This window comes from Pseudophryne corroboree, chromosome 5 (assembly GCF_028390025.1).
Source record: "Pseudophryne corroboree isolate aPseCor3 chromosome 5, aPseCor3.hap2, whole genome shotgun sequence".
NCBI classification, from domain to species: Eukaryota; Metazoa; Chordata; class Amphibia; order Anura; family Myobatrachidae; genus Pseudophryne; species Pseudophryne corroboree.
The window spans coordinates 298,159,483-298,186,468 of record NC_086448.1 but is presented as its reverse complement, the minus strand read 5'-3'; the positions used below and the strand labels follow the sequence as shown (position 1 = coordinate 298,186,468).

At 46.6% G+C, this 26,986-nt stretch overlaps 1 protein-coding gene across 3 annotated transcripts in view; it reads left to right on the top strand.

Annotated features, from left to right (window-relative positions):
• CNTNAP2 (contactin associated protein 2) overlaps window positions 1-26,986 on the top strand; it is a 2,955,022-nt gene that overhangs the window by 2,895,956 nt on the left and 32,080 nt on the right. For all 3 annotated transcript variants that reach the window (XM_063922438.1, XM_063922437.1, XM_063922439.1), the window contains exon 22: window positions 13,892-14,119. In XM_063922438.1, the coding sequence (XP_063778508.1) occupies window positions 13,892-14,119 (228 nt within the window). The remainder of the gene's footprint in view (window positions 1-13,891; window positions 14,120-26,986) is intronic.

Sequence of the window (26,986 nt, the reverse complement as noted above, 5' to 3'; positions counted from 1 at the left end):
GCGCTCACACGCTTGTCAAAACAAGGGCTCTACCCTCTCCTGAGATGGCCGCCCTTAAGGATCCTGCTGATAGAAAGCAGGAGGGTATCCTAAAATGTATTTACACACATACTGGTGTTATACTGCGACCAGCAATCGCCTCAGCCTGGATGTGCAGTGTTGGGTTGGCGTGGTCGGATTCCCTGACTGAAAATATTGATACCCTAGATAGGGACAGTATATTATTGCCTGCAGAGCATTTAAAATATGCATTTCTATATATGGGTGATGCACAGCGGGATATTTGCCGACTGGCATCAAGAGTAAGTGCGCTGTCCATTTCTGCCAGAAGAGGGTTATGGACAAGACAGTGGTCAGGTGATGTGGATTCCAAACGGCATATGGAAGTATTGCCTTATAAAGGGAAGGAGTTATTTGGGGTCGGTCTTTCAGACCTGGTGGCCACGGCAACAGCTGGGAAATCCACGTTTTTACCCCAGGTCGCCTCTCAACATAAGAAGACGCCGTATTATCAGGCGCAGTCCTTTCGTTCCCATAAGGGCACGTGGGCAAAAGGTTCCTCATTTCTGCCCCGTGACAGAGGGAGAGGGAAACGGCTGCAGAAATCAGCCAGTTCCCAGGAACAGAAGCCCTCTCCCGCCTCTGCCAAGCCCTCAGCATGACGCTGGGGCTTTACAAGCAGACAGGGAGGCAGTGTTGGAAGCCATTCACAAGCTGTATTCCCAGCAGGTGATAATTAAGGTACCCCTCCTGCAACAGGGAAAGGGGTATTACTCCACACTGTTGTGGTACCGAAGCCGGACGGCTCGGTGAGACCGATTTTAAATCTAAAATCTTTGAACACTTACATACAGAGGTTCAAATTCAAGAGAAGGGGACTACATGGTGTCTCTGGACATCAAGGATGCTTATCTTCATGTCCAAATTTACCCTTCTCACCAAGGGTACCTCAGGTTTGTGGTACAGAACTGTCACTATCAGTTTCAGACGCTGCCGTTTGGATGGTCCACGGCACCCCGGGTCTTTACCAAGGTAACGGCCGAAATGATGATACTCCTTCGAAGGAAGGGAGTTTTAGTTATCCCTTACTTGGACGATCTCCTGATAAGGGTAAGATCCTGGGAACAGTTGGAGGTCGGTGTAGCACTATCTCAGGTAGTGTTGCGACAGCACGATTGGATTCTCAATATTCCAAAATCGCAGCTGGTTCCGACGACTCGTCTTCTGTTCCTAGGGATGATTCTGGACACAGTTCAGAAAAAGGTGTTTCTCCCGGAGGAGAGAGCCAGGGAGTTATCCGAGCTAGTCAGGAACCTCCTAAAACCGAGCCAAGTCTCAGTGCATCAATGCACAAGGGTTCTGGGAAAAATGGTAGCTTCCTACGAAGCAAAGCCATTCGGCAGATTCCACGCAAGAACTTTCCAGTGGGACCTGCTGGACAAATGGTCCGGGTCGCATCTTAAGATGCATCAGCGGATAACCCGGTCACCAAGGACAAGGGTGTCCCTCCTGTGGTGGTTGCAGAGTGCTCATCTTCTACAGGACCGCAGAGTCGGCATTCAGGACTGGGTCCTGGTGACCACGGATGCCAGCCTGCGAGGCTGGGGAGCAGTCACACAGGGAAAAAATTTCCAGGGCTTATGGTCAAGCCTGGAGACATCATTTCACATAAATATCCTGGAGCTAAGGGCCAATTACAATGCTCTCAGCTTAGCAAGACCTCTGCTTCAAGGTCAGCCGGTGTTGATCCAGTCGGACAACATCACGGCAGTCACCCATGTAAACAGACAGGGTGGCACAAGAAGCAGTCAATGGCAGAAGCTGCAAGGATTCTTCGCTGGGCGGAAAATCATGGGATAGCACTGTCAGCAGTATTCATTCCGGGAGTGGACAACTGGGAAGCAGACTTCCTCAGCAGGCACGGCCTCCACCCGGGAGAGTGGGGACTTCACCCAGAAGTCTTCCACATGATTATAAACCATTGGGAAAAACCAAAGGTGGACATGATGGCGTCCCGCCTAAACAAAAAAATTGGACAGGTATTGCGCCAGGTCAAGGGACCCTCAGGCAATAGCTGTGGACGCTCTGGTAACACCATGGGTGTACCAGTCAGTGTATGTGTTCCCTCCTCTTCCTCTCATACCAAAAGTACTGAGAATTATAAGACGGAGGGGAGTAAGAACTATACTCGTGGCTCCGGATTGGCCAAGAAGGACTTGGTACCCGGAACTTCAAGAGATGCTCACGGAGGACCCGTGGCCTCTACCTCTAAGAAGGGACCTGCTCCAGCAAGGACCCTGTCTATTCCGAGACTTACCGCGGCTGCGTGTAACGGCAGGGCGGTTGAACGCCGGATCCTGAAGGAAAAAGGCATTCCGGATGAAGTCATCCCTACCCTGATCAAGCCAGGAAGGATGTAACCGCAAAGCATTATCACCGCATTTGGCGAAAATATGTTGCGGGGTGCGAGGCCAGTAAGGCCCCGATGGAGGAATTTTCAACTAGGTCGATTCCTGCATTTCCTGTAAACAGGAGTGTCTATGTGCCTAAAATTGGGGTCCATTAAGGTTCAAATTTCGGCCCTGTCAATTTTCTTCCAGAAAGAACTAACTTCAGTTCCTGAAGTTCAGACGTTTTGTAAAAGGGGTACTGCATATACAGCCTCCTTTTGTGCCTCCAGTGGCACCTTGGGATCTCAATGTAGTTTTGGGGTTCCTAAAGTCACATTGGTTTGAACCACTTGAGTCTGTGGAGTTAAAATATCTCACATGGAAAGTGGTCATGTTGTGGCCCTGGCCTCGGCCAGGCGCGTGTCAGAATTGGGGGCTTTATCCTGTAAAGGCCCTTATCTGATCTTCCAGACAGGGCGGAATTGAGGACTCATCCTCAATTTCTCCCTAAGGTGTTTTCAGCGTTTCACGTGAACCAGCCTATTGTGGTACCTGCGGCTACTAGGGACTTGGAGGACTCCAAGTTGCTGGACGTAGTCAGGGCCCTGAAAATATATGTTTCCAGGACGGCTGGAGTCAGAAAATCTGACTCGCTGTTTATCCTGTATGCACCCAACAAGCTGGGTGCTCCTGCTTCTAAGCAGACTATTGCTCGTTGGATTTGTAGCACAATTCAGCTTGCACATTCTGTGGCAGGCCTGCCACAGCCAAAATCTGTAAAAGCCCATTCCACAAGGAAGATGGGCTCATCTTGGGCGGCTGCCCGAGGGGTCTCGGCTTTACAACTTTGCCGAGCAGCTACTTGGTCAGGGGCAAACACGTTTGCTAAATTCTACAAATTTGATACCCTGGCTGAGGAGGACCTGGAGTTCTCTCATTCGGTGCTGCAGAGTCATCCGCACTCTCCCGCCCGTTTGGGAGCTTTGGTATAATCCCCATGGTCCTTACGGAGTTCCCAGCATCCACTAGGACGTCAGAGAAAATGAGAATTTACTTACCGATAATTCTATTTCTCATAGTCCGTAGTGGATGCTGGGCGCCCATCCCAAGTGCGGATTGTCTGCAATACTTGTACATAGTTATTGTTACAAAAATCGGGTTATTATTGTTGTGAGCCATCTTTCCAGAGGCTCCTCTGTTATCATGCTGTTAACTGGATTCAGATCACAAGTTATACGGTGTGATTGGTGTGGCTGGTATGAGTCTTACCCGGGATTCATAAATCCTTCCTTATTGTGTACGCTCGTCCGGGCACAGTATCCTAACTGAGGCTTGGAGGAGGGTCATGGGGGGAGGAGCCAGTGCACACCAGGTAGTCCTAAAGCTTTACTTTTGTGCCCAGTCTCCTGCGGAGCCGCTATTCCCCATGGTCCTTACGGAGTTCCCAGCATCCACTACGGACTATGAGAAATAGAATTATCGGTAAGTAAATTCTTATTTTTGGTATATTTATTTGGATCCTTATTTATCAAGATGGTTTTTCATAAAATGATGCAGAAACGCTGTGTAAGTGCACCCTAATGCAGGAGAGAAAGGCTATTTGCTGCTGCTGACCCCAGTCCCCATTATTGTCAATGGGGACTGCACTCTGATCCCTATGTAACATACCCAGAGAAGCAGAATTTAGTCCCGTTGGGACATCTGAGGATGGTGTAAACTGATTTATGCCCAAGGAAGAATTCTCGCAGGAGAGGGATCTTACAGGCCTTCTCCTGCATCCTCCGTCTGGATCCCAAATCTGACACTGTGCACATGCAAAGTGTAATATTTCCAGGAGGAATCTTACAAATAACTCCTGTGATATCTCCAGGGATGTAACAACGCAGTGGCGTAACTACTGCCCCCGCAGCCCTCGCGGTGGCTTGGAGGCGAGGGGCTGCGGGGGCGCCGCCACTGATTTAGAGCAGATTGACATGCGGACGAGCGTCCGCATGTCAATCTGTTGTCACTAACCCTCCCTGCTGTAAGGAGGGACACGGAGGGCACAGCGCGCGCCTCTCCCGTGTCCCTCCTGCATCTCCGTCGGGTCTAATAAAGGAAGTGCCGTTCGTGAGCTCTGATTGGCTCACGAACCGGCACTTCCTTTATTAGACCCGACGGAGATGCAGGAGGGACACGGGAGAGGCGCGCGCTGTGCCCTCCTTGTCCCTCCTTCACAGCAGCGGGGGAGCGCGGGGGGGGGGCACTGAGGGGACATATATGGCACTGGGGGGGGCACTGAAGGGGCATATATGGCACTGGGGGGCACTGAGGGGGCATATATGGCACTGGGGGGGCACTGAGGGGGCATATATGGCACTGAGGGGGCATATATGACACTGGGGGGCATATATGGCACTGAGGGGGCATATATGGCACTGGGGGGGCACTGAGGGGGCATATATGGCACTGAGGGGGCATTTATGGCACTGGGGGGGGCACTGAGGGGGCATATATGGCACTGTATGTGTACCTGGCACATGGGGGGGGGCTATATTTGCTATATTTGGCACTGGGGGCACGTGAGCACCTGGCACTGTGGGGGAATATCTGGCACTGGGGGCATATGTGACACTGGGGGGGGGCTATATTTGGCACTGGGGGCATGTGAGTACCTGGCACCGTGGGGGAATATCTGGCACTGGGGACATATGTGGCACTGGGAGCACAGCCCTAGCAACAAGCACTACCCCCTAGCAACGAGCATGACACCCAGTGCATGAAACCCCTGGCGACGAGCATGACACCCAGTGCATGAAACACCTGGCAACGAGCATTACACCCTGAGCATGAAAACCCCTGGCACCGTGCATGGAACCAAGAGCATGAAACCCCTGGCAACGAGCAGGTAATTTAAAAGTAATTAGAAGCCTTACTGTAGGACTTAATGTGTAATGGGCATTACGGTGTGTGGCATAATGTATCACGGACATTGCGGTGTGTGTCATAATGTGTCACAGGCATTACGGTGTGTGTCATACTATATCACGGGCATTGTGGTATGTGGTATAATGTCTCAGGGGCATTACAGTGTGGCATAATGTAAAACGGGCATTGCGGTATGTGTCACAGGCATTACGGTGTGTGGCATACTATATCACGAGCATTGTGGTATGTGGTATAATGTCTCATGGGCATTGCAGTGTGGCATAGGGTATAACGGGCATTGCGGTATGTGTCACAGGCATTACGGTGTATGGTATACTATATCACGGGCATTGTGATATGTGGTATAATGTCTCAGGGTCATTGCAGTGTGTGGCATAATGTATCACGGACATTGCGGCGTGTGTCATAATGTGTCAGGCATTACGGTGTGTTGTATACTATATCACGGGCATTGTGGTATGTGGTATAATGTCTCAGGGTCATTGCAGTGTGGCATAATGTATAACGGGCATTGCGGTATGTGTCAGGCATTACTGTGTGTTGTATTCTATATCACGGGCATTGTGGTATGTGGTATAATGTCTCAGGGTCATTGCAGTGTGTGTCATAATGTGTCACAGGCATTGTATGTGCTATAATCTATCAGGGGCATTGCAGTGTGTAGCATAATGTATAACGGGCATTGCGATTCCTGTCGTCATGTGTCACAGGCATTACGGTGTGTGGCATAATGTGTCACAGACATTGTATGTGCTATAATGTATCAAGGGCATTGCAGTGGGTAGCATAATGTATAACGGGCATTGCGATTCCTGTCGTCATGTGTCACAGGCATTACGGTGTGTGGCATAATGTGTCGGGGGCATTATGGTGTGTGCATATTGTGTCATGTGCATTATTGTGTGTGGCATAATGTCTGAGGGCCTTTGCAGTATGTGGCATAATGTATACTGGGCATTACTATAAGGAGGAAAAATGACAAATAATGTAAGGGGCATGAATCAGGATTATTTTTCTTTCCTGTGGTGGCCAACGTCTGGGCGTGCAGGTTGCAAAACTGGGGTATAAGGAAGTATTTTCCTGCAATGCCACGCCCTTTTATGCAAAGTCACGCCCATCCCAACGAAGTCACGCCCCCTTCTTTGCGGGCGCGTGCATGTTTGTTCCTTTAATAGTGCCAATTATGGGGGATGGGGGGGGCGCCGAAGAATATTTTGGCTTGGGGGAGAAAAACTTCTAGTTACGCCACTGTAACAACGATTATCGCTTCCGCTGTCCCTGCGAGTTACATTTAGTACATTATGGGGATAATCATGTAAACAAGTTGAATAGGTGTGCGTTATTGAAAAGTAGAGATGTGACAAGCGGTGGTCAGGCATATTAGAAGTGCTGGCCCCAACATGTTGGAAGGTATTATACTCATTAAACAAATGCTTATTTCCAAGAATGAAGCTTTTTTTTTTTTTTTTTATTAGTTCTGGTAACATATCTGCTGATGGTGTTACCAGAACCAGGGCCACAGAGAGGGGGCCCAGGTACTGTATAGGGCGTGGCATAATAGCAGGGGGAAGGCCACGCCTTCAAATAAAAAATATAGGTAAAAAATCAGTAACTGGGATAATCTGTGGTTGCAGGGACTGAGTGAGGGTAAGAAAAAATAGAATATGAACCTTTGGGGAGTCAGGATTACCAGGAAAAGCTTGGGAAGAGGGTGTGGCATTCACCCGCAGTGTAGTGAAGGTCCAGGAGCATTGGCTGCTGCAGTGTTATCCCCCCCCCCCCCCCGCTTAACTGTCACTCATGGGCCAGTGCATAGTGCATGCCCCAGTCTAAAATGTGTCATCTAGCCCACACCCCTTCCTATGGTCATGTATATTCCCTATGGGGCAGCAGCACTTTTCAGCAAATCCGGGATTCCGGAGGGTGCGCCTGCTGCCGTGATGATTCGCACCCACTAAATTATCGCAGCTAATAGGATCAACCCCTATGTGTAATACACATATAGACATACCTCCCTACATTGAAGACAATCAAATCGGGACTCCCACGCGACAAAGCCGCACGTGTGCCCAAAAAATGGGTGTCACCTTGGGGGAAGGTGCTTGGCTCCACAGGAACGCCGCTATCACGAGTCAGACCTTCCATTTCATCACTGTGGGGGCATGCCCAGCACTCTATGAGCTGCTGGCATGACCCCAGTGCCACCAATGAATAGAGCAGTCAGTGACACAGTCCTCCCACCTGCTCCCCCCCCCCCCCCCTTCCACCACATGACACTGCGGTCCGCTGCTGGGACAGCAGAACAGTGCCCAAAAAACAGGACTGTCCTGAGACTATTGAGACAGTTGGGAGGTATGCATACACACTAGGGTTAATTTTATTTTTGTCGGAATCCATTTCACCTTTCCGTATGTTTTTGGGTTGTTGGAAGAAACCATAGTACCTGGAGAAATCTTTATGTAACATTTTCCTGATGGAACTGTCAGCAACGCATGCATACTGTATCTATTTTTAGTTCTACCATACATAAAACTGATCCTGAGATTTTTTTTCAGCTGTTCTTCTACTGCTCATCTGTAGCCAGTAATATCACAGTAAGGGACTGTGAGTCACCTTGTCTTTCCTAGTGACAGCTGTTTCTAGCATGCCTCCATGTTGTATTGTTTTAAGCCGTTTATTGATGTTATGCCTGCTGCTGTAAATTAGCACAAAATGTTAGAAACGTATTATTCGACATTGCACAGTCTAAAAAATACGGAAACAGAATGTAACTTGGACAATAATTATCTGTATATTAGACAAGTCTATGCACTTCACATATCCTGGCCTCTGCTCTCCTTTGGCTTATATTTCCTTTATTATTCTTTGTATTTTAAAAAAAATCTATATTTTACTTTTAAAAGCTCTAATGATGTATACACACGGTGCGATTTTTCATACGATTTTGACTATATAGTCAAAATCGTTTGAAAAATGTAGTGCATATCACACCGTGTGTATAGTCCTTGCGATGCCGATTCGCAGTCCTGCGGGATCGGCATCGCAAGGAAAAATAGACTGTGCAGGCAGCCCAACATTGACTATATTAGTCGAATAGTCAATGTCGGGCTGTATGGCGCATCGCGCGGTGTTTACACAGCTTTACATTTATACAGTATATGTATATTATGGGGTGTATTCAATAACTGTAGGAAGCTGCCGTCTTGTCGGAAAGAAGGCAGCTTCCGACAGAAATAGGTCAATAGGGGCTGATTTTTTCTGACAAGTTGGGAATTCCCGACTTGTCGGAAAACACGTGGATCGGTGGAATAGCCGCCGATCCACGTGCTTCTGGACAGGTTTCGGCCCCCTTTCCGACAAACTCAATCCAACTTGAAAACAAGTCGGATTGAGGTGAGGAGACAAGCAGGTGCTGCGGGCGGCTGGGGGAGCTGAGATCGACGGCCAGCGGAGGAGCTGGCTGCGGAGGGACATGTCTGCGGCGGCAGGGGGAGGTGCTGCAGGGAAAAAGGTGCCTGGCCTTCCCCTGCAGCGCTGCCCCAGACATGTCCCCCGCAGCCAGCTCCTCCCGCCGGCCATCGATCTCTCCTCCCCCTGCCTTCCATCTTACCCCCGCCGCCGTCCCACTCATGCCATCTGTACCCCTGGCTGACAGCAGCGGCAGGACAGGACCCTGTGTACGGCCAAATCCGACAGTCGGATTTGGCCGTCCATTGAATATCGGTTGTCGGATCCATTCTGACAACTGCATGTTGGAATGGATCCGACTCTAATTTAATATACCCCATTTTTATTTATTTATTTATAAAAGTGGACCATAAAGACATAATTATTTCATAAGCAGATACTATATCAGAAACATTTCATCTATGAAGTCATGTAATATATTTCTGCTATTTAGGATGTACTGATAAAGGTCAGTGCTGTATGATCTATTTATACATGAAACTGTGCACTTCAGCTTTTGCTCCCCAAAAAAGCATCCACCTTGACCAATTCCAATTTAACTGGAACACTGAAGAGGACTTTGGGAGGAAGCACTAATGACCTTAGTGGCTCCTGAATAAAAGAACATTAAGCCAATGTCTAGTAATTGTACCAATTGGGTAATCACATGCTAAATATATTTATTTGTTTATTATGATTAGCCTGCATTATGCATGCATCATGATTTCTGTAACAGTGGTACATTGTGTACTATTATCCTTTTAAGGATCGCTCCCTATAGAATAAAACATCTTCTACTGACAGATTGGCACTGCTGAGAAGCAGTATGCTGTAGCTAGAACTGGGCATGCCAAATGCTCTGCAATGTTGAACCAACTGGCTTAAACAGATTGTTACCAGAAAGGATAAACATATGGCAAGGTGCTGTGTAAGTGCTTGATAATCTTACTTCTCATACTACTGTATAGTACCTGTAGGAATTGTTGCTGTGGTTCATTCATAGCCTGGTAGAGTATAATAAGAGCTTTAGGAGGATAGCCTGATGTAAGGGCCATTCAACAGAGTGGTATATTTATGTTCTCGACTAGAGATATTGGCCCTCATTCCGAGTTGTTCGCTCGGTATTTTTCATCGCATCGCAATGAAAATCCGCTTAGTACGCATGCGCAATGTTCGCACTGCGACTGCGCCAAGTAACTTTGCTATGTAGAAAGTATTTTTACTCACGGCTTTTTCATCGCTCCGGCGAACGTAATGTGATTGACAGGAAATGGGTGTTACTGGGCGGAAACACGGCGTTTCAGGGGCGTGTGGCTGAAAACGCTACCGTTTCCGGAAAAAACGCAGGAGTGGCTGGAGAAACGGTAGGAGTGCCTGGGCGAATGCTGGGTGTGTTTGTGACGTCAACCAGGAACGACAAGCACTGAACTGATCGCACAGGCAGAGTAAGTCTGGAGCTACTCTGAAACTGCTAAGTAGTTAGTAATCGCAATATTGCGAATACATCGGTCGCAATTTTAAGAAGCTAAGATTCACTCCCAGTAGGCGGCGGCTTAGCGTGTGTAACTCTGCTAAATTCGCCTTGCGACCGATCAACTCGGAATGAGGGCCTTTGTGAAATTGGAGTGAATTGTAAATTCCAACTGCCCTACACTCCCTGTGAGGTAGCAGTCAGGGGAGGCTGTATGCTGTTCCACCATAGGGGGTAATTCCAAGTTGATCGCAGCAGGATTTTTTTTAGCAGTTGGGCAAAACCATATGCACTGCAGGGGAGGCAGATTTAACATGTGCAGAGAGAGTTAGATTTGGGTGTGGTGTGTTCAATCTGCAATCTAATTTGCAGTGTAAAAATAAAGCAGCCAGTATTTACCCTGCACAGAAATAAAGTAACCCACCCAAATCTAACTCTCTCTGCACATGTTATATCTGCCTCCCCTGCAGTGCACATGGTTTTGCCCAACTGCTAAAAAAAATCCTGCTGCGATCAACTTGGAATTACCCCCATAGTACTGTGTAAAAACCCTGCAGTCATTCACAGACTATTTGTTGCCTGTTTCAACATAGAAAATGTATATCCAGTGCTGACAACCATACACTCGCTATTGATGTGTTACACAGCTGCCTCAGCAAAGGGAAATGGATTGTATCCTCAAAAAACACCCATCAGCAAATTTGCAAGACACTAATGTAACCATGAAGAAATACAATGCTTATATGAAAAAAAAGAGTTTAAATGATATTTAAAAATATGTAAAAATAAAACAAAACACACAATACAATGCTACACATTAAAAACGAACCACATGACAATGAATAGCTACAGTATATTTATATACCAAGGCTCTGGAATAGCAGATGTTAATTAGATAGTATATTGGTGGTCATTCCGAGTTGTTCGCTCGCTGCCGATTTTCGCAGTGCAGCGATCAAGTGAAAAACGCATTCGCTAAGTACTTTCACACAAAACATTGTAGATTTACACAAGCTCGAACAACGTTTTTTCATCGCTCGAGTGATCATAGTGTGATTGACAGGAAGTGGGTGTTTCTGGGTGGAAACTGGACGTTTTCAGGGAGTGTGCTAAAAAACACAGGCGTGCCAGGTAAAAACACAGGAGTGGCTGGGGAAACGGGAGAGTGGCTGGCCGAACACAGGCCGTGTTTGTGATGTCAAACCAGGAACTAAACGGACTGAGGTGATCGCAGTCTAGTAGTAGGTCTGGAGCTACTCAGAAACTGCAGGGAATTATTTAGTAGCAGTTCTGCTAATCTTTCGTTCGCTATTCTACTAAGCTAAGATACACTCCCAGAGGGCGGCAGCCTAGCGTGTGCAATGCTGTTAAAAGCAGCTAGCGAGCGAACAACTCGGAATGAGGGCCATTGTCTCCTGTTTAAATCAAAGAATGTTGCTGCATCACAGCCTATATTATTTAAAAATGTTTCTTCGCTTAGTGGTATAAGCTCAATATTAGAATTAATGTATCCACTGTTATCACTACTGCAATAAAAATTTGTTCAAGCAACATATACTTTTCTTACATGGAAAAAGAATGGTGCCATATTTACTTCTCACCAGGGGCGTAGCCAAAACTTGCAGTGCCCTAGTTCACAATATGCCACATTGTAATGCTGCCAGTACACTTTATGCCACACAGTGCTCCCAATTCACATCACATTATGCCGTACATTGTGCACAGTACATGTCACATTAAAGTGTTCTCTGTTGTGGAGCCTACAGTTCATTTTATGCCAGACTATAGTACCCCCATTTCATATCATTCCTCATTACAGTGCCTCCCAGTTCATATTATATCACATTAGTGTCACCTGTTCATATTATGTAACACTACAGTGCCATCTAATTCCTATTATACCACATTACAGTGCCCCAATTAAGATTATGCCACCTTACCCCCTCATCATTATAACATTGACTACACACATCAATCACTGAAAATGAAACATCTCCCCATTTGAGTGGTTGAAATGAAAAATCGTATACAATCAAACAGCTGTTTCAATAAATAACAATAACATCTATTACTATTTTTGTCACTCTGCAATAAAACAAATAACATAAACTGTAATGGAGGAGAAAGAAGCATCCTGATAAGTTATAAAGTATAACCATAAAGAGATCGGTGGTCTCCGGCGCTAGAAATAGATCAACAAGGGTAGTTGATTTATTTATTTTATTATTTATTAACTGTTTCTTATATAGCGCAGCAAATTCCGTTGCGCTTTACAATTGGAAATAACAATGATATAACAAACTGGGTGATAACAAACAGTCATAGAGGTAGGAAGGCCCTGCTCTCAAGCTTACAATGTATAGGGAAATAGGCATGTATACACAAGGAAAGGTGCTATCTATTGCATAGTTGTTCGCCAGATTGCAAAGGTTCTCGGTGGGCTGCATGACATGGTCACACAGCAATGATGAACCAGGTTCGAGAGGAAGGGAAAGTGAAGAATGAGAAGACACGTGAGGATATGTGTGGACTGTACAGAGTGGATGCAATTTGATAGGAAGGTTTATGAAAGTTATGTGGGTGGTTCTGGAATTTGATACGCTTGCCTAAAGAGGTGAGTTGAAACAGTCAATTGTAAAATGAGAATCTTCAAATCCTTTAATAATATGGGTTCTAACTCTGATAATGTATAATGTATTAGCTTGTGTGGATTTGAGGTGGAAGGTAATAGAGCAACACCTTACTTACTCATTATTGAGTGAGCTATTTAAATAGAGAGAATTTCCATCCGTAAGTGCCAGCTCAGCTGTATCTGTTTAAAGCTCAATATTCATTAATAGGTTCTGCACTCTAATGAAAGTGTTTCATGTCTCCTGGCTCTCCAACTTTGGTGTGACTACTAAATGAAATGACTTTGCTATTGCTTCTTATTTACTTAAATATCACAAGGGAAGGGATGTTGTGGGCTGGTATTATGGTTCCTGTCTGCGGTTCACTGCTGATTCCAGCAAGGTCAGGAGGAGTCATGCTTCAGAGAAGCCAGACCCAGGTATCGACCGCAGTTGCCGCTTTTCACTTTGAAATGCCTTTGATCTGTTTAATTCTATGGAGATCAGGCTCCACAATTGCATGCAAAAGGTTATCATTTAACCACAGAAAATCAAACTTGCACTTGTTCAGAACCTTGATTTTCATACCATCAGCATAATACATACATCACAATTGTATCAGATATTAGGAGACAGAAATAGATAGAGCTGCCAGTGTGATGTTTATTAATATGAGAATGGAGAGAACTGATTGTTTTATACACAAGACTCTATGATGTATAACTTGACACTATCCTGTCCATATAAAGCAGGATTCCATGCGACCAGAATTGTCAGTACACAGAAACTGCATCACTGACACAACAGGCGCTAATGGCTGATATAAGATGCATGGTATGATGGTAGATTTTATTTGGCTGTTTACCAAATAACCTTTAACTGAGTACGGTCTCCGTGATCTGCACTGCAATGCAGACAATGCAGCTGCATCTTTTTAATTCTGTCTGTCAGACAAGATTGACCACTACAGAGCTCAATATTCTATACTGTACATCCTCTGAAATGCAGTGACTTGCTGATACATCAATTTTCTTCTTTATCTCCAGAGACCGGGACGATAGACCAGGATATTCAGTCATATAACACCCCAGGCTTCAGTGGCTGCCTGTCCAGAGTCCAGTTCAACCTCATCGCCCCACTCAAGCTCGCCTTAAGGTCCCGAAATAATTCGCAGGTGCAAGTAGTAGGAGAGCTAGTGGAATCGAACTGTGGTGCATCACCGCTGACTATCCCTCAAATGGAATCTGCCAATAATCCCTGGCATCTAAACTCAGGTATCTACACGATTATTTTCATTTATAAAGAAAAAAAAAACAAGCTTAGACATTTTAGCCATGAAGCTATAATATAATCACATTACTTTATATGTTTTAAAGAAAGTTACATTATAACTGTATTATTTAATTGTAGTGGATCATGTTCCATTTTTAATTTGAATGTAATTATTATTTTTATCTGTTTTGTTGTTTAAAGAACATTTTTTAGTCATGAGGTGAAAAATAAAGTACGGATTCTACAGTATGTACAAAGGTAAATACAGAGGTGCTTTATATTAGGCATCCATCCTTCCGAAGGCGTGACAAGATGAGACTAAACATTACCAAGCTGCCAGTGTGCTGCTCGCCTCTCTTCTATTTATTATTTATTTATTACTACTTATTTATATAGCGCACACATATTCCTTAGCGCTTTTACAGATAATAATTGTACATTCACATCAGTCTCTACACAAGTAGGTTTTACAATCTACAGTACATGCATCATATGCTGGATTTGTCTTATATTTGTGAAGTGAATATACTTACACTCCTAAGAAATAGATAAAATGATGTGCTTTTTTCTCCTTTTACACAAGACTGAGCCAAAGTAGCGTGGCCATAGTATGCACTAAAGACTGCGGGCATAGTAAATTGCAATATCAATAGGAATTTAATTGTTAATAATAATTTACCCTTAATTTATATGTGGCATAGAAAGCCACGCTTGTAAACCATTGCAAAAAGTGCTTAAACATGTTAAAACTAGTGTAAATTGGATCATGTGCACAGCTCTGTAGAGCTGCAGAAGTTTTACTTTACTAGCTGTAGTCAAGCTGAACAGTGACAGCAGAGGCACTTCTTGTATAACAAAAACTTCCTTTATAACAAGTGAATGGCAATGATGCAACTTTCGCTATCCTCATAGGCCCTCATTCCGAATTGTTCGCTCGCTAGCCGCTTTTCGCAGCAGTACACACGCTAAGCCGCCGCCCTCTGGGAGTGTATCTTAGCTTAGCAGAATTGCGAACGAAGTATTCGCAATATTGCGAAAAGATTTTTCTGTGCAGTTTCTGAGTAGCTCGAGACTTACTCTTCCAGTGCGATCAGTTCAGTGCTTGTCGTTCCTGGTTTGACGTCACAAACACACCCAGCGTTCGCCCAGACACTCCCCCATTTCTTCAGCCACTCCCGCGTTTTTCCCAGAAACGGCAGCGTTTTTTCACACACTCCCATAAAACGGCCAGTTTCCACCCAGAAACACCCACTTCCTGTCAATCACACTCCGATCACCAGAACGAAGAAAAAAACCTTGTAATGCCGTGAGTAAAATACCAAACTTCTTAGCAAATTTACTAGGCGCAGTCGCAGTGCGAACATTGCGCATGCGCAATTAGCGGAAAATCGCTGCGATGCGAAGAAAATTACCGAGCGAACAACTTGGAATGAGGGCCATAGGGCATACATCTACAATTAGTTTTAGTTTACTGGAATGTTGATAGTGAAAGCACTTACCAAATCTAATTGCCCTCATGGTGAAAAAAAAAACTTATTTATACAGTAGCTGTTAATTATCTCTAATATATATGGACATTCCAAGATTTTAATGATTTATCTCTGGACATTTTGGTCCCTAACAGTGTCTGACCACATAATAACAATTTTTCTCTGACGTCCTAGTGGATGCTGGGGACTCCGAAAGGACCATGGGGAATAGCGGCTCCGCAGGAGACTGGGCACAAAAGTAAAAGCTTTAGGACTACCTGGTGTGCACTGGCTCCTCCCCCTATGACCCTCCTCCAAGCCTCAGTTAGATTTTTGTGCCCGAACGAGAAGGGTGCTCACTAGGTGGCTCTCCTGAGCTGCTTAGTAAAAAAGTTTAAGTATAGGTTTTTTATTTTCAGTGAATCCTGCTGGCAACAGGTTCACTGCACCGAGGGACTAAGGGGAGAAGAAGCGAACTCACCTGCGTGCAGAGTGGATTGGGCTTCTTAGGCTACTGGACATTAGCTCCAGAGGGACGATCACAGGCTCAGCCATGGATGGGTCCCAGAGCCGCGCCGCCGGCCCCCTTACAGAGCCAGAAGACTGAAGAGGTCCGGAAAATCGGCGGCAGAAGACGTCCTGTCTTCAATAAGGTAGCGCACAGCACCGCAGCTGTGCGCCATTGCTCTCAGCACACTTCACACTCCGGTCACTGAGGGTGCAGGGCGCTGGGGGGGGGCGCCCTGAGACGCAATAAAAACACCTTATATGGCAAAAAATACATCACATATAGCTCCTGGGCTATATGGATGCATTTAACCCCTGCCAATTTTTCCTTAAAAAAGCGGGAGAAAGGCCGCCGAGAAGGGGGCGGAGCCTATCTCCTCAGCACACTGGCGCCATTTTTCCTCACAGCTCCGTTGGAGGGAAGCTCCCTGACTCTCCCCTGCAGTCCTGCACTACAGAAACAGGGTAAAACAAGAGAGGGGGGGGGCCACTAATTTGGCAGATAAATCTATACAGCAGCTATATAAGGGAAAAACACTTATATAAGGTTATCCCTGTATATATATAGCGCTCTGGTGTGTCCTGGCAAACTCTCCCTCTGTCTCCCCAAAGGGCTAGTGGGGTCCTGTCCTCTATCAGAGCATTCCCTGTGTGTGTGCTGTGTGTCGGTACGTTGTGTCGACATGTATGAGGAGGAAAATGGTATGGAGGCGGAGCAATTGCCTGTAATAGTGATGTCACCCCCTAGGGAGTCGACACCTGACTGGATGGTCTTATGGAAGGAATTACGTGATAGTGTCAGCACTTTACAAAAGACTGTTGACGACATGAGACAGCCGGCAAATCAGTTATTATCTGTACAGGCGTCTCAAACACCGTCAGGGGCTCTAAAGCGCCCGTTACCTCAGATGGTCGACACAGACCCAGACACGGACACTGACTCCAGTGTCGACGGTGAGGAAACAAACGTATTTTCCAGTAGGGCCACACGTTACATGATCACGGCAATGAAGGAGGTTTTGAACATTTCTGATACTACAAGTACCACAAAAAAGGGTATTATGTGGGGTGTGAAAAAACTACCCGTAGTTTTTCCTGAATCAGATGAATTAAATGAGGTGTGTGATGAAGCGTGGGTTTCCCCCGATAAAAAAACTGCTAATTTCTAAAAAATTATTGGCATTATACCCTTTCCCGCCAGAGGTTAGGGCGCGTTGGGAAACACCCCCTAGGGTAGATAAGGCGCTCACACGCTTATCAAAACAAGTGGCGTTACCGTCTCCTGATACGGCCGCCCTCAAGGAACCAGCTGATCGGAAGCTGGAAAATATCCTAAAAAGTATATACACACATACTGGTATTATACTGCGACCAGCAATCGCCTCAGCCTGGATGTGCAGTGCTGGGGTGGCTTGGTCGGATTCCCTGACTGAAAATATTGATACCCTGGACAGGGACAGTATATTATTGACTATAGAGCATTTAAAGGATGCATTTCTATATATGCGAGATGCACAGAGGGATATTTGCACTCTGGCATCAAGAGTAAGTGCGCTGTCCATTTCTGCCAGAAGAGGGTTATGGACGCGACAGTGGTCAGGTGATGCGGATTCCAAACGGCATATGGAAGTATTGCCGTATAAAGGGGAGGAGTTATTTGGGGTCGGTCTATCGGACCTGGTGGCCATGGCAACGGCTGGGAAATCCACCTTTTTACCCCAGGTCACCTCTCAGCAGAAAAAGACACCGTCTTTTCAGGCGCAGTCCTTTCGTCCCCATAAGGGCAAGCGGGCAAAAGGCCACTCATATCTGCCCCGGGGCAGAGGAAGGGGAAAAAGACTGCAGCAGGCAGCCTCTTCCCAGGAACAGAAGCCCTCCCCCGCTTCTGCCAAGTCCTCAGCATGACGCTGGGGCCTTACAAGCGGACTCAGGCACGGTGGGGGCCCGTCTCAAGAATTTCAGCGCGCAGTGGGCTTACTCGCAAGTGGACCCCTGGATCCTGCAGGTAGTATCTCAGGGGTACAAATTGGAATTCGAGACGTCTCCCCCTCGCCGGTTCCTGAAGTCTGCTTTACCAACGTCTCCCTCCGACAGGGAGGCGGTATTGGAAGCCTTCACAAGCTGTATTCCCAGCAGGTGATAATCAAGGTACCCCTCCTACAACAGGGAAAGGGGTATTATTCCACGCTGTTTGTGGTACCGAAGCCGGACGGCTCGGTGAGACCTATTTTAAATCTGAAATCCTTGAACACTTACATACAAAGGTTCAAATTCAAGATGGAGTCACTCAGAGCAGTGATAGCGAACCTGGAAGAAGGGGACTATATGGTGTCTCTGGACATCAAGGATGCTTACCTCCATGTCCCAATTTGCCCTTCTCACCAAGGGTACCTCAGGTTTGTGGTACAGAACTGTCACTATCAGTTTCAGACGCTGCCGTTTGGATTGTCCACGGCACCCCGGGTCTTTACCAAGGTAATGGCCGAAATGATGATTCTTCTTCGAAGAAAAGGCGTCTTAATTATCCCTTACTTGGACGATCTCCTGATAAGGGCAAGGTCCAGAGAACAGTTAGAGGTTGGAGTAGCACTATCTCAAGTAGTACTACGACAGCACGGGTGGATTCTAAATATTCCAAAATCGCAGCTGATTGCGACGACACGTCTGCTGTGCCTAGGGATGATTCTGGACACAGTCCAGAAAAAGGTGTTTCTCCCGGAGGAGAAAGCCAGGGAGTTATCCGACCTAGTCAGGAACTTCCTAAAACCAGGCCAAGTGTCAGTGCATCAATGCACAAGGGTCCTGGGAAAAATGGTGGCTTCTTACGAAGCGATTCCATTCGGCAGATTCCACGCAAGAACTTTTCAGTGGGATCTGCTGGACAAATGGTCCGGATCGCATCTTCAAATGCATCAGCGGATAACCCTGTCTCCAAGGACAAGGGTGTCTCTCCTGTGGTGGTTACAGAGTGCTCATCTTCTAGAGGGCCGCAGATTCGGCATTCAGGACTGGGTCCTGGTGACCACGGATGCCAGCCTGAGAGGCTGGGGAGCAGTCACACAGGGAAGAAATTTCCAGGGCTTGTGGTCAAGCATGGAAACGTCACTTCACATAAATATCCTGGAACTAAGGGCCATTTACAATGCCCTAAGTCAGGCAAGGCCTCTGCTTCAGGGTCAGCCGGTGTTGATCCAGTCGGACAACATCACGGCAGTCGCCCACGTAAACAGACAGGGCGGCACAAGAAGCAGGAGGGCAATGACGGAAGTTGCGAGGATTCTTCGCTGGGCGGAAAATCATGTGATAGCACTGTCAGCAGTGTTCATTCCGGGAGTGGACAACTGGGAAGCAGACTTCCTCAGCAGACACGACCTCCACCCGGGGGAGTGGGGACTTCACCCAGAAGTCTTCCACATGATTGTGAACCGTTGGGAAAAACAAAAGGTGGACATGATGGCGTCCCGCCTCAACAAAAAACTGGACAGATATTGCGCCAGGTCAAGGGACCCTCAGGCAATAGCTGTGGACGCTCTGGTAACACCGTAGGGTGTACCAGTCAGTGTATGTGTTCCCTCCTCTGCCTCTCATACCCAAGGTACTGAGAATCATAAGAAGGAGAGGAGTAAGGACTATACTCGTGGCTCCGGATTGGCCAAGAAGGACTTGGTACCCGGAACTTCAAGAGATGCTCACGGAAGACCCGTGGCCTCTACCTCTAAGAAAGGACCTGCTCCAGCAGGGACCCTGTCTGTTCCAAGACTTACCGCGGCTGCGTTTGACGGCATGGCGGTTGAACGCCGGATCCTGAAGGAAAAAGGCATTCCGGATGAAGTCATCCCTACCCTGATCAAAGCCAGGAAGGATGTAACTGTGCAACATTATCACCGTATTTGGCGTAAATATGTTGCGTGGTGTGAGGCCAGGAAGGCCCCTACAGAGGAATTTCAACTGGGTCGTTTCCTGCATTTCCTGCAAACAGGACTGTCTATGGGCCTAAAATTAGGGTCCATTAAGGTTCAAATTTCGGCCCTGTCGATATTCTTCCAAAAAGAACTAGCTTCAGTTCCTGAAGTTCAGACGTTTGTCAAGGGGGTACTGCATATACAGCCTCCTTTTGTGCCTCCAGTGGCACCTTGGGATCTCAATGTAGTTTTGGGGTTCCTAAAATCACATTGGTTTGAACCACTCACCACTGTGGACTTAAAATATCTCACATGGAAAGTGGTAATGCTGTTAGCCCTGGCTTCAGCCAGGCGTGTCTCAGAATTGGCGGCTTTATCCTATAAAAGCCCTTACCTAATTTTTCATACGGACAGGGCAGAATTGAGGACTCGTCCTCAATTTCTCCCTAAGGTGGTTTCAGCTTTTCACTTAAACCAGCCTATTGTGGTACCTGCGGCTACTAGGGACTTGGAGGATTCCAAGTTGCTGGACGTAGTCAGGGCCCTGAAAATATATGTTTCCAGGACGGCCGGAGTCAGAAAATCTGACTCGCTGTTTATCCTGTATGCACCCAACAAGCTGGGTGCTCCTGCTTCTAAGCAGACTATTGCTCGTTGGATTTGTAGTACAATTCAGCTTGCACATTCTGTGGCGGGCCTGCCACAGCCAAAATCTGTAAAAGCCCATTCCACACGGAAAGTGGGCTCATCTTGGGCGGCTGCCCGAGGGGTCTCGGCTTTACAACTTTGCCGAGCAGCTACTTGGTCAGGGGCAAACACGTTTGCTAAATTCTACAAATTTGATACCCTGGCTGAGGAGGACCTGGAGTTCTCTCATTCGGTGCTGCAGAGTCATCCGCACTCTCCCGCCCGTTTGGGAGCTTTGGTATAATCCCCATGGTCCTTTCGGAGTCCCCAGCATCCACTAGGACGTCAGAGAAAATAAGAATTTACTTACCGATAATTCTATTTCTCATAGTCCGTAGTGGATGCTGGGCGCCCATCCCAAGTGCGGATTGTCTGCAATACTTGTACATAGTTATTGTTACAAAAATCGGGTTATTATTGTTGTGAGCCATCTTTTCAGAGGCTCCTCTGTTATCATGCTGTTAACTGGGTTCAGATCACAAGTTGTACAGTGTGATTGGTGTGGCTGGTATGAGTCTTACCCGGGATTCAAAATCCTTCCTTATTGTGTACGCTCGTCCGGGCACAGTATCCTAACTGAGGCTTGGAGGAGGGTCATAGGGGGAGGAGCCAGTGCACACCAGGTAGTCATAAAGCTTTTACTTTTGTGCCCAGTCTCCTGCGGAGCCGCTATTCCCCATGGTCCTTTCGGAGTCCCCAGCATCCACTACGGACTATGAGAAATAGAATTATCGGTAAGTAAATTCTTATTATTATGGAAGTCAAATGCAATTTGTATCATCTATGCTCTGGACTTTGTACTGTAGGTTAACATTTAATCTATTTAAGTGTATTGTAAAGCCAAAAAAGTATGTTATAATGAAATTTAGTTAAGTTGACATGACGAGGATTACAGTGCTCCATGATCTGATGAGATAGATTTGTGCATGGCTTGCTATCTCAGTTGTCCCTGGCAACTATGCCAAATTAGGGCTAGAGTTTCAATTGTTACAGTTGTAGTTGTAGACTTCAGCCAACGAGGTCAGTACCAGTTGTATATTATTCCCTATGAGATTCATGCCCAGGGATATCAGATGACAACAATTGGGAAACTAAATATGTTGTGGCATTGGGCTTGTCAGTCAGTCATTTGCTGCAGTTTAAAGAGTTGCTGTGTGAACCTTCTCCTAAGTGTCCCTTTTGTCATTACAGTGCTAAACTGCATATCTAACGATAAACTGTATGCTATTGCAGATGTTATTAAAATGATGCATACGCAGTAATGAGAATATAAATGCATTTGGATATAATTTTGTTATTTGAAGTTAATCAGCGAATGATATGCCACATACAGATTTATTTGGAAATAGATGCAAGCAAAATTGTTTTTTAAGATGTTTCTGAACAAAATTGTCTGAACAATAAATGTAGTATTCAAGCAGCGTATTGTACCAAAAATAACCTTATACATAGCAACCATAACAATAACAGCATTTTCTACCAGTGATGTGTGGTCAGGGGAGGCAGAGTTTTTACAGAAAAAATGGTTAGAACAATACAAAGAAGATATTTATAAATGATAAATATCATCTTGTATCATTTTTATAGTCAACAATCACCACATTTTACGGTACTGTAGTCCACTGAAAATACATGGACTGTCATGGAGAGACCAGAGGAGAGGCAGCTATGAGCTCAGCATTCCTTCTGATAGTCAGAAACTGCCTGGTGCTGGGAGCATAATACAGCAAAAAAAAAGTACAAGGGGAGGCAGCCATTAGATCTGTCTCGCTGATGGGGGCGTGGCTTGATGCAGTGTCAGGTGACATCTCCAGGAAGTTCCCCAGTTCACAGCCAGGACCAGCCAACATGAAGGAGAAGCTGATGATCGAAACAGCTGAAATGCAGGGGAACGTGCTGGTGAGAGGTTGCTGGGGCTGGGAAAGGGGGCACAGGGCTAGCCCACTACCCCTCCTGTGGGCAACATACCGCCCTGCCACAGAGAGGTAGCAGATAGTGAGCAACAAGTTTTAGGCTGCTTCATACCCTCTAACATTTTACACATAAAAATTAGTACAAATTAGGAAAGGTCCCCTTTCCTATACCTTCAACGGAGTAAAAAATTGGTACAGACCATTAAAAAAACGGTACAGACCATAAAAAAAAGGTACTGTACCTGCCAAAAATGTACAATTGGAGGGTATGCTGCTTCTGAAGAGTTTCTGCAATATGTTTTATTTGTTCATGTAAAACAGGGGTGGCCAGACTTTTTGAGTCGGTGATCTACTTTGAAAGCTGAAAAGCTTTTGTGATCTACCTAGGTGGGATAATAGCACGCGCCACAGGCACACACCCAAAGAAGGGTTGTGGCATTACAAAAAAAAGTAGGCGTGGTATAACAAAAAAGGGGCGTAGCCTTGCTGCACAGGGTGTAATGACTGTCTCACACAAAATCACGCGTTGGCCTCCACAGGTAAAAACCTCAAACACATATGCCCCCACAGTGCCAGATACACATATGTCCCCACAGTGCCAGGTATGCCCCCATAGTGCCAGATACTCATATGCCCCCACAGTGCCAGATATGCCACCACACTGCCACATATGCCCCCACAGTGCCATGTGCCCACAGAGCCAGATATGCCCCCACAGTGCTAGATATGCCCCTACAGTGCTAGATATGCTCCCACAGGGCCACATATGGCCCCACAGTGCCAGATATGCCCCCCATAGTGCCATGTGCCCACAGTGCCAGATATGCCCCCACAGTGCTAGATATGCCCCACCAGTGCCATGTGCCCACAGTGCCAGATATGTCCCCACAGTGCCACATATGCCCCCACAGTGCCATATGCCCACAGTGCCAGATATGCCCCTATAGTGCTGCTCACCATTTTGCTGCTGTGGTGAGGAGAGCACAGCGCGCGCCTCTCCTGCCTGCTGCCCTGCCCCGGGCCCTCAGTCTGGTCTCCGGCGGTGATGGCAGCCTGTATATCTCAAATCAGGCGCTGGTCTGCGAGCTATGATTGGCTAACAAACCGGTGCCTGATTTGAGATATACACTCCACCATCAATGCCGGAGACCAGACTGAGGGGCAGGGCGGCAGGCAGGAGAGGCGCGCGCTGCGCTCTCCTCACCTCTGTGGATGAGTGGCGGATTGCGATCGACTGGTTGTATGTCTGCGGTCGTCTAGTCGATTGCGATCGACTGTTTGGCCACCCCTGATGTAAAAGGTTAGTGAAGTATTGCGGGTTCTTAGTGCTCTCGGACCCACCTATTGTGGCCAGTCTTATTTCTTTACCTACAATTTTCTCTGTCCTAGTGGATGCTGGGAACTCCGTAAGGACCATGGGGAATAGACGGGCTCCGCAGGAGACTGGGCACTCTAAAAGAAAGATTAGGTACTATCTGGTGTGCACTGGCTCCTCCCTCTATGCCCCTCCTCCAGACCTCAGTTAGAATCTGTGCCCGGCCAGAGCTGGGTGCTCCTAGTGGGCTCTCCTGAGCTTGCTAGAAAGAAAGTATTTGTTAGGTTTTTTATTTTCAGTGAGATCTGCTGGCAACAGACTCACTGCTACGTGGGACTGAGGGGAGAGAAGCAAACCTACCTGCTTGCAGCTAGCTTGTGCTTCTTAGGCTACTGGACACCATTAGCTCCAGAGGGTTCGAACACAGGGCCTGACCTCGATCGTCCGTTCCCGGAGCCGCGCCGCCGTCCCCCTTGCAGAGCCAGAAGACAGAAGAAGAACGATGAAATCGGCGGCAGAAGACTCCTGTCTTCATTAAGGTAGCGCACAGCACTGCAGCTGTGCGCCATTGCTGCCACAGCACACCACACACTCCGGTCACTGTAGGGTGCAGGGCGCTGGGGGGGGGCGCCCTGGGCAGCAATTATATTACCTTTTGGCATAAAATACACATAATACAGTCAGTTAACTGTATATGTGTAAAAAAAAACGCCATTAAGTTACAGGAAACGCGGGACAGAAGCCCGCCGCTGAGGGGGCGGGGCCTTCTTCCTCAGCACACCAGCGCCATTTTCCCTTCACAGCTCCGCTGGAAGCACGCTCCCCAGGCTCTCCCCTGCAGTATCCAGGTACAAGACGGGTTACAAAGAGAGGGGGGGCACATAAATTTAGGCGCAAATCGATACAAACAAGCAGCTATTGGGAAAATCACTTATTAGCAGTGTAAATCCCTGTGTTATATAGCGCTGTGGTGTGTGCTGGCATACTCTCTCTCTGTCTCCCCAAAGGACTTTGTGGGGTCCTGTCCTCAGTCTGAGCATTCCCTGTGTGTGTGCGGTGTGTCGGTACGGCTGTGTCGACATGTTTGATGAGGAGGGTTACGTAAAGGCGGAGCAGGGGCAGATACATGTGGTGTCGCCCCCGATGGGGCCGACACCTGATTGGATGGATATGTGGAAGGTCTTAACCGACAGTGTCAACTCCTTACATAAAAGGTTCGATGACGCAGCAGCCTTGGGACAGCCGGGGTCTCAGCCCGCGCCTGCCCAGGCGACTCAGAAGCCGTCAGGGGCTCATAAACGCCTGCTAGCTCTGATGGTAGACACAGATGTCGACACGGAGTCTGACTCCAGTGTAGATGAGGATGAGACAAATGTACAGTCTACAAAAGCCATCCGATGCATGATTACTGCAATGAAAGATGTATTGCACATTTCTGATATTAACCCGGTTACCACCAAAAGGGGTATTATGTTTGGGGAGAAAAAGCAGCCAGTGACTTTTCCCCCATCTGATGAATTAAATGATTTGTGTGAAGAAGCGTGGAGTTCCCCTGATAAGAAACTAATGATTTCTAAGAGGTTACTGATGGCGTACCCTTTCCCGCCAACGGATAGGTTACGTTGGGAAACATCCCCTAGGGTGGACAAGGCGCTAACACGCTTATCTAAAAGGGTGGCACTGCCGTCTCAGGATACGGACGCCCTAAAGGATCCTGCGGATAGAAAGCAGGAAGCTATCCTGAAGTCTGTGTATACACACTCTGGTACTCTACTGAGACCTGCTATTGCTTCAGCCTGGATGTGTAGTGCTGCAGCAGCATGGGCTGATACCCTGTCAGACAACATTGATTCCCTCGACAGGGATACTATTTTGCTAACCATCGAACATATAAAAGACGTCGTCTCATATATGCGGGATGCACAGAGGGACATTTGCCTGCTGGCATCTAGAATTAATGCAATGTCCATTTCTGACAGGAGAGTATTATGGACTCGGCAGTGGACAGGTGATGCTGATTCTAAAAAACACATGGAGGTTTTGCCTTATAAGGGTGAGGAATTATTTGGGGACGGTCTCTCGGACCTCGTATCCACAGCAACTGCTGGGAAGTCGACTTTTTTACCTCAGGTTCCCTCACAGCCTAAGAAAGCACCGTATTATCAAATGCAGTCCTTTCGGCCTCAGAAAGGCAAGCGGGTCAGAGGAGCATCCTTTCTGCTAAGAGATTGGTAAATCTGCACAGAATACAGTATTAGTGATGTTTATGATAGTCAGATAATTAGTTAAACCAACATAGTGCTTACTAAATAGACAAATAATTTCAGCAATGGGTTGGTGGTGCTCCCGGAAATTAGTTCAGAAAACTATATGAAAAAATGAGGTCTTAAGAAAAGAGCAAAAGACAAAAGGCTGCTATATGCCTTTTCCAGGGCACGCTTAGAAAAATATATGTGAAGAATTGTGGGAATATGTGTGAATTAATACGTAACCTTTATTGAGATATACTTACTAAAAGGGAGGAGGCAGATAAGGATAATTTAATGCAAATTTTGGGCGAAAGTGTTTTTTGGAAGAGCGAAAATATGTTTACTCCCTTAGAGAGTCCAAAAGATTGCTTTGTTTCTGAATTGAACAGATATTAATGGGAGTAAATGGACTCCATGTGGTTAGGCTATCCCATATCAGAATATCCCAGCCAAACAGAAAGCCTGAGGGTGCACAGACAGCTGGAAGGGCTCATAAACTCTTACATTTATGAGCTCTTCCAGCTGTCTGTGCACCCTCAGGCTTTCTGTTTGGCTGGGATATTCTGAATGATATGGGATAGCCTAACCACATGGAGTCCATTTACTCCCATTAATATCTGTTCAATTCAGAAACAAAGCAATCTTTTGGACTCTCTAAGGGAGTAAACATATTTTCGCTCTTCCAAAAAACACTTTCGCCCAAAATTTGCATTAAATTATCCTTATCTGCCTCCTCCCTTTTAGTAAGTATATCTCAATAAAGGTTACGTATTAATTCACACATATTCCCACAATTCTTCACATATATTTTTCTAAGCGTGCCCTGG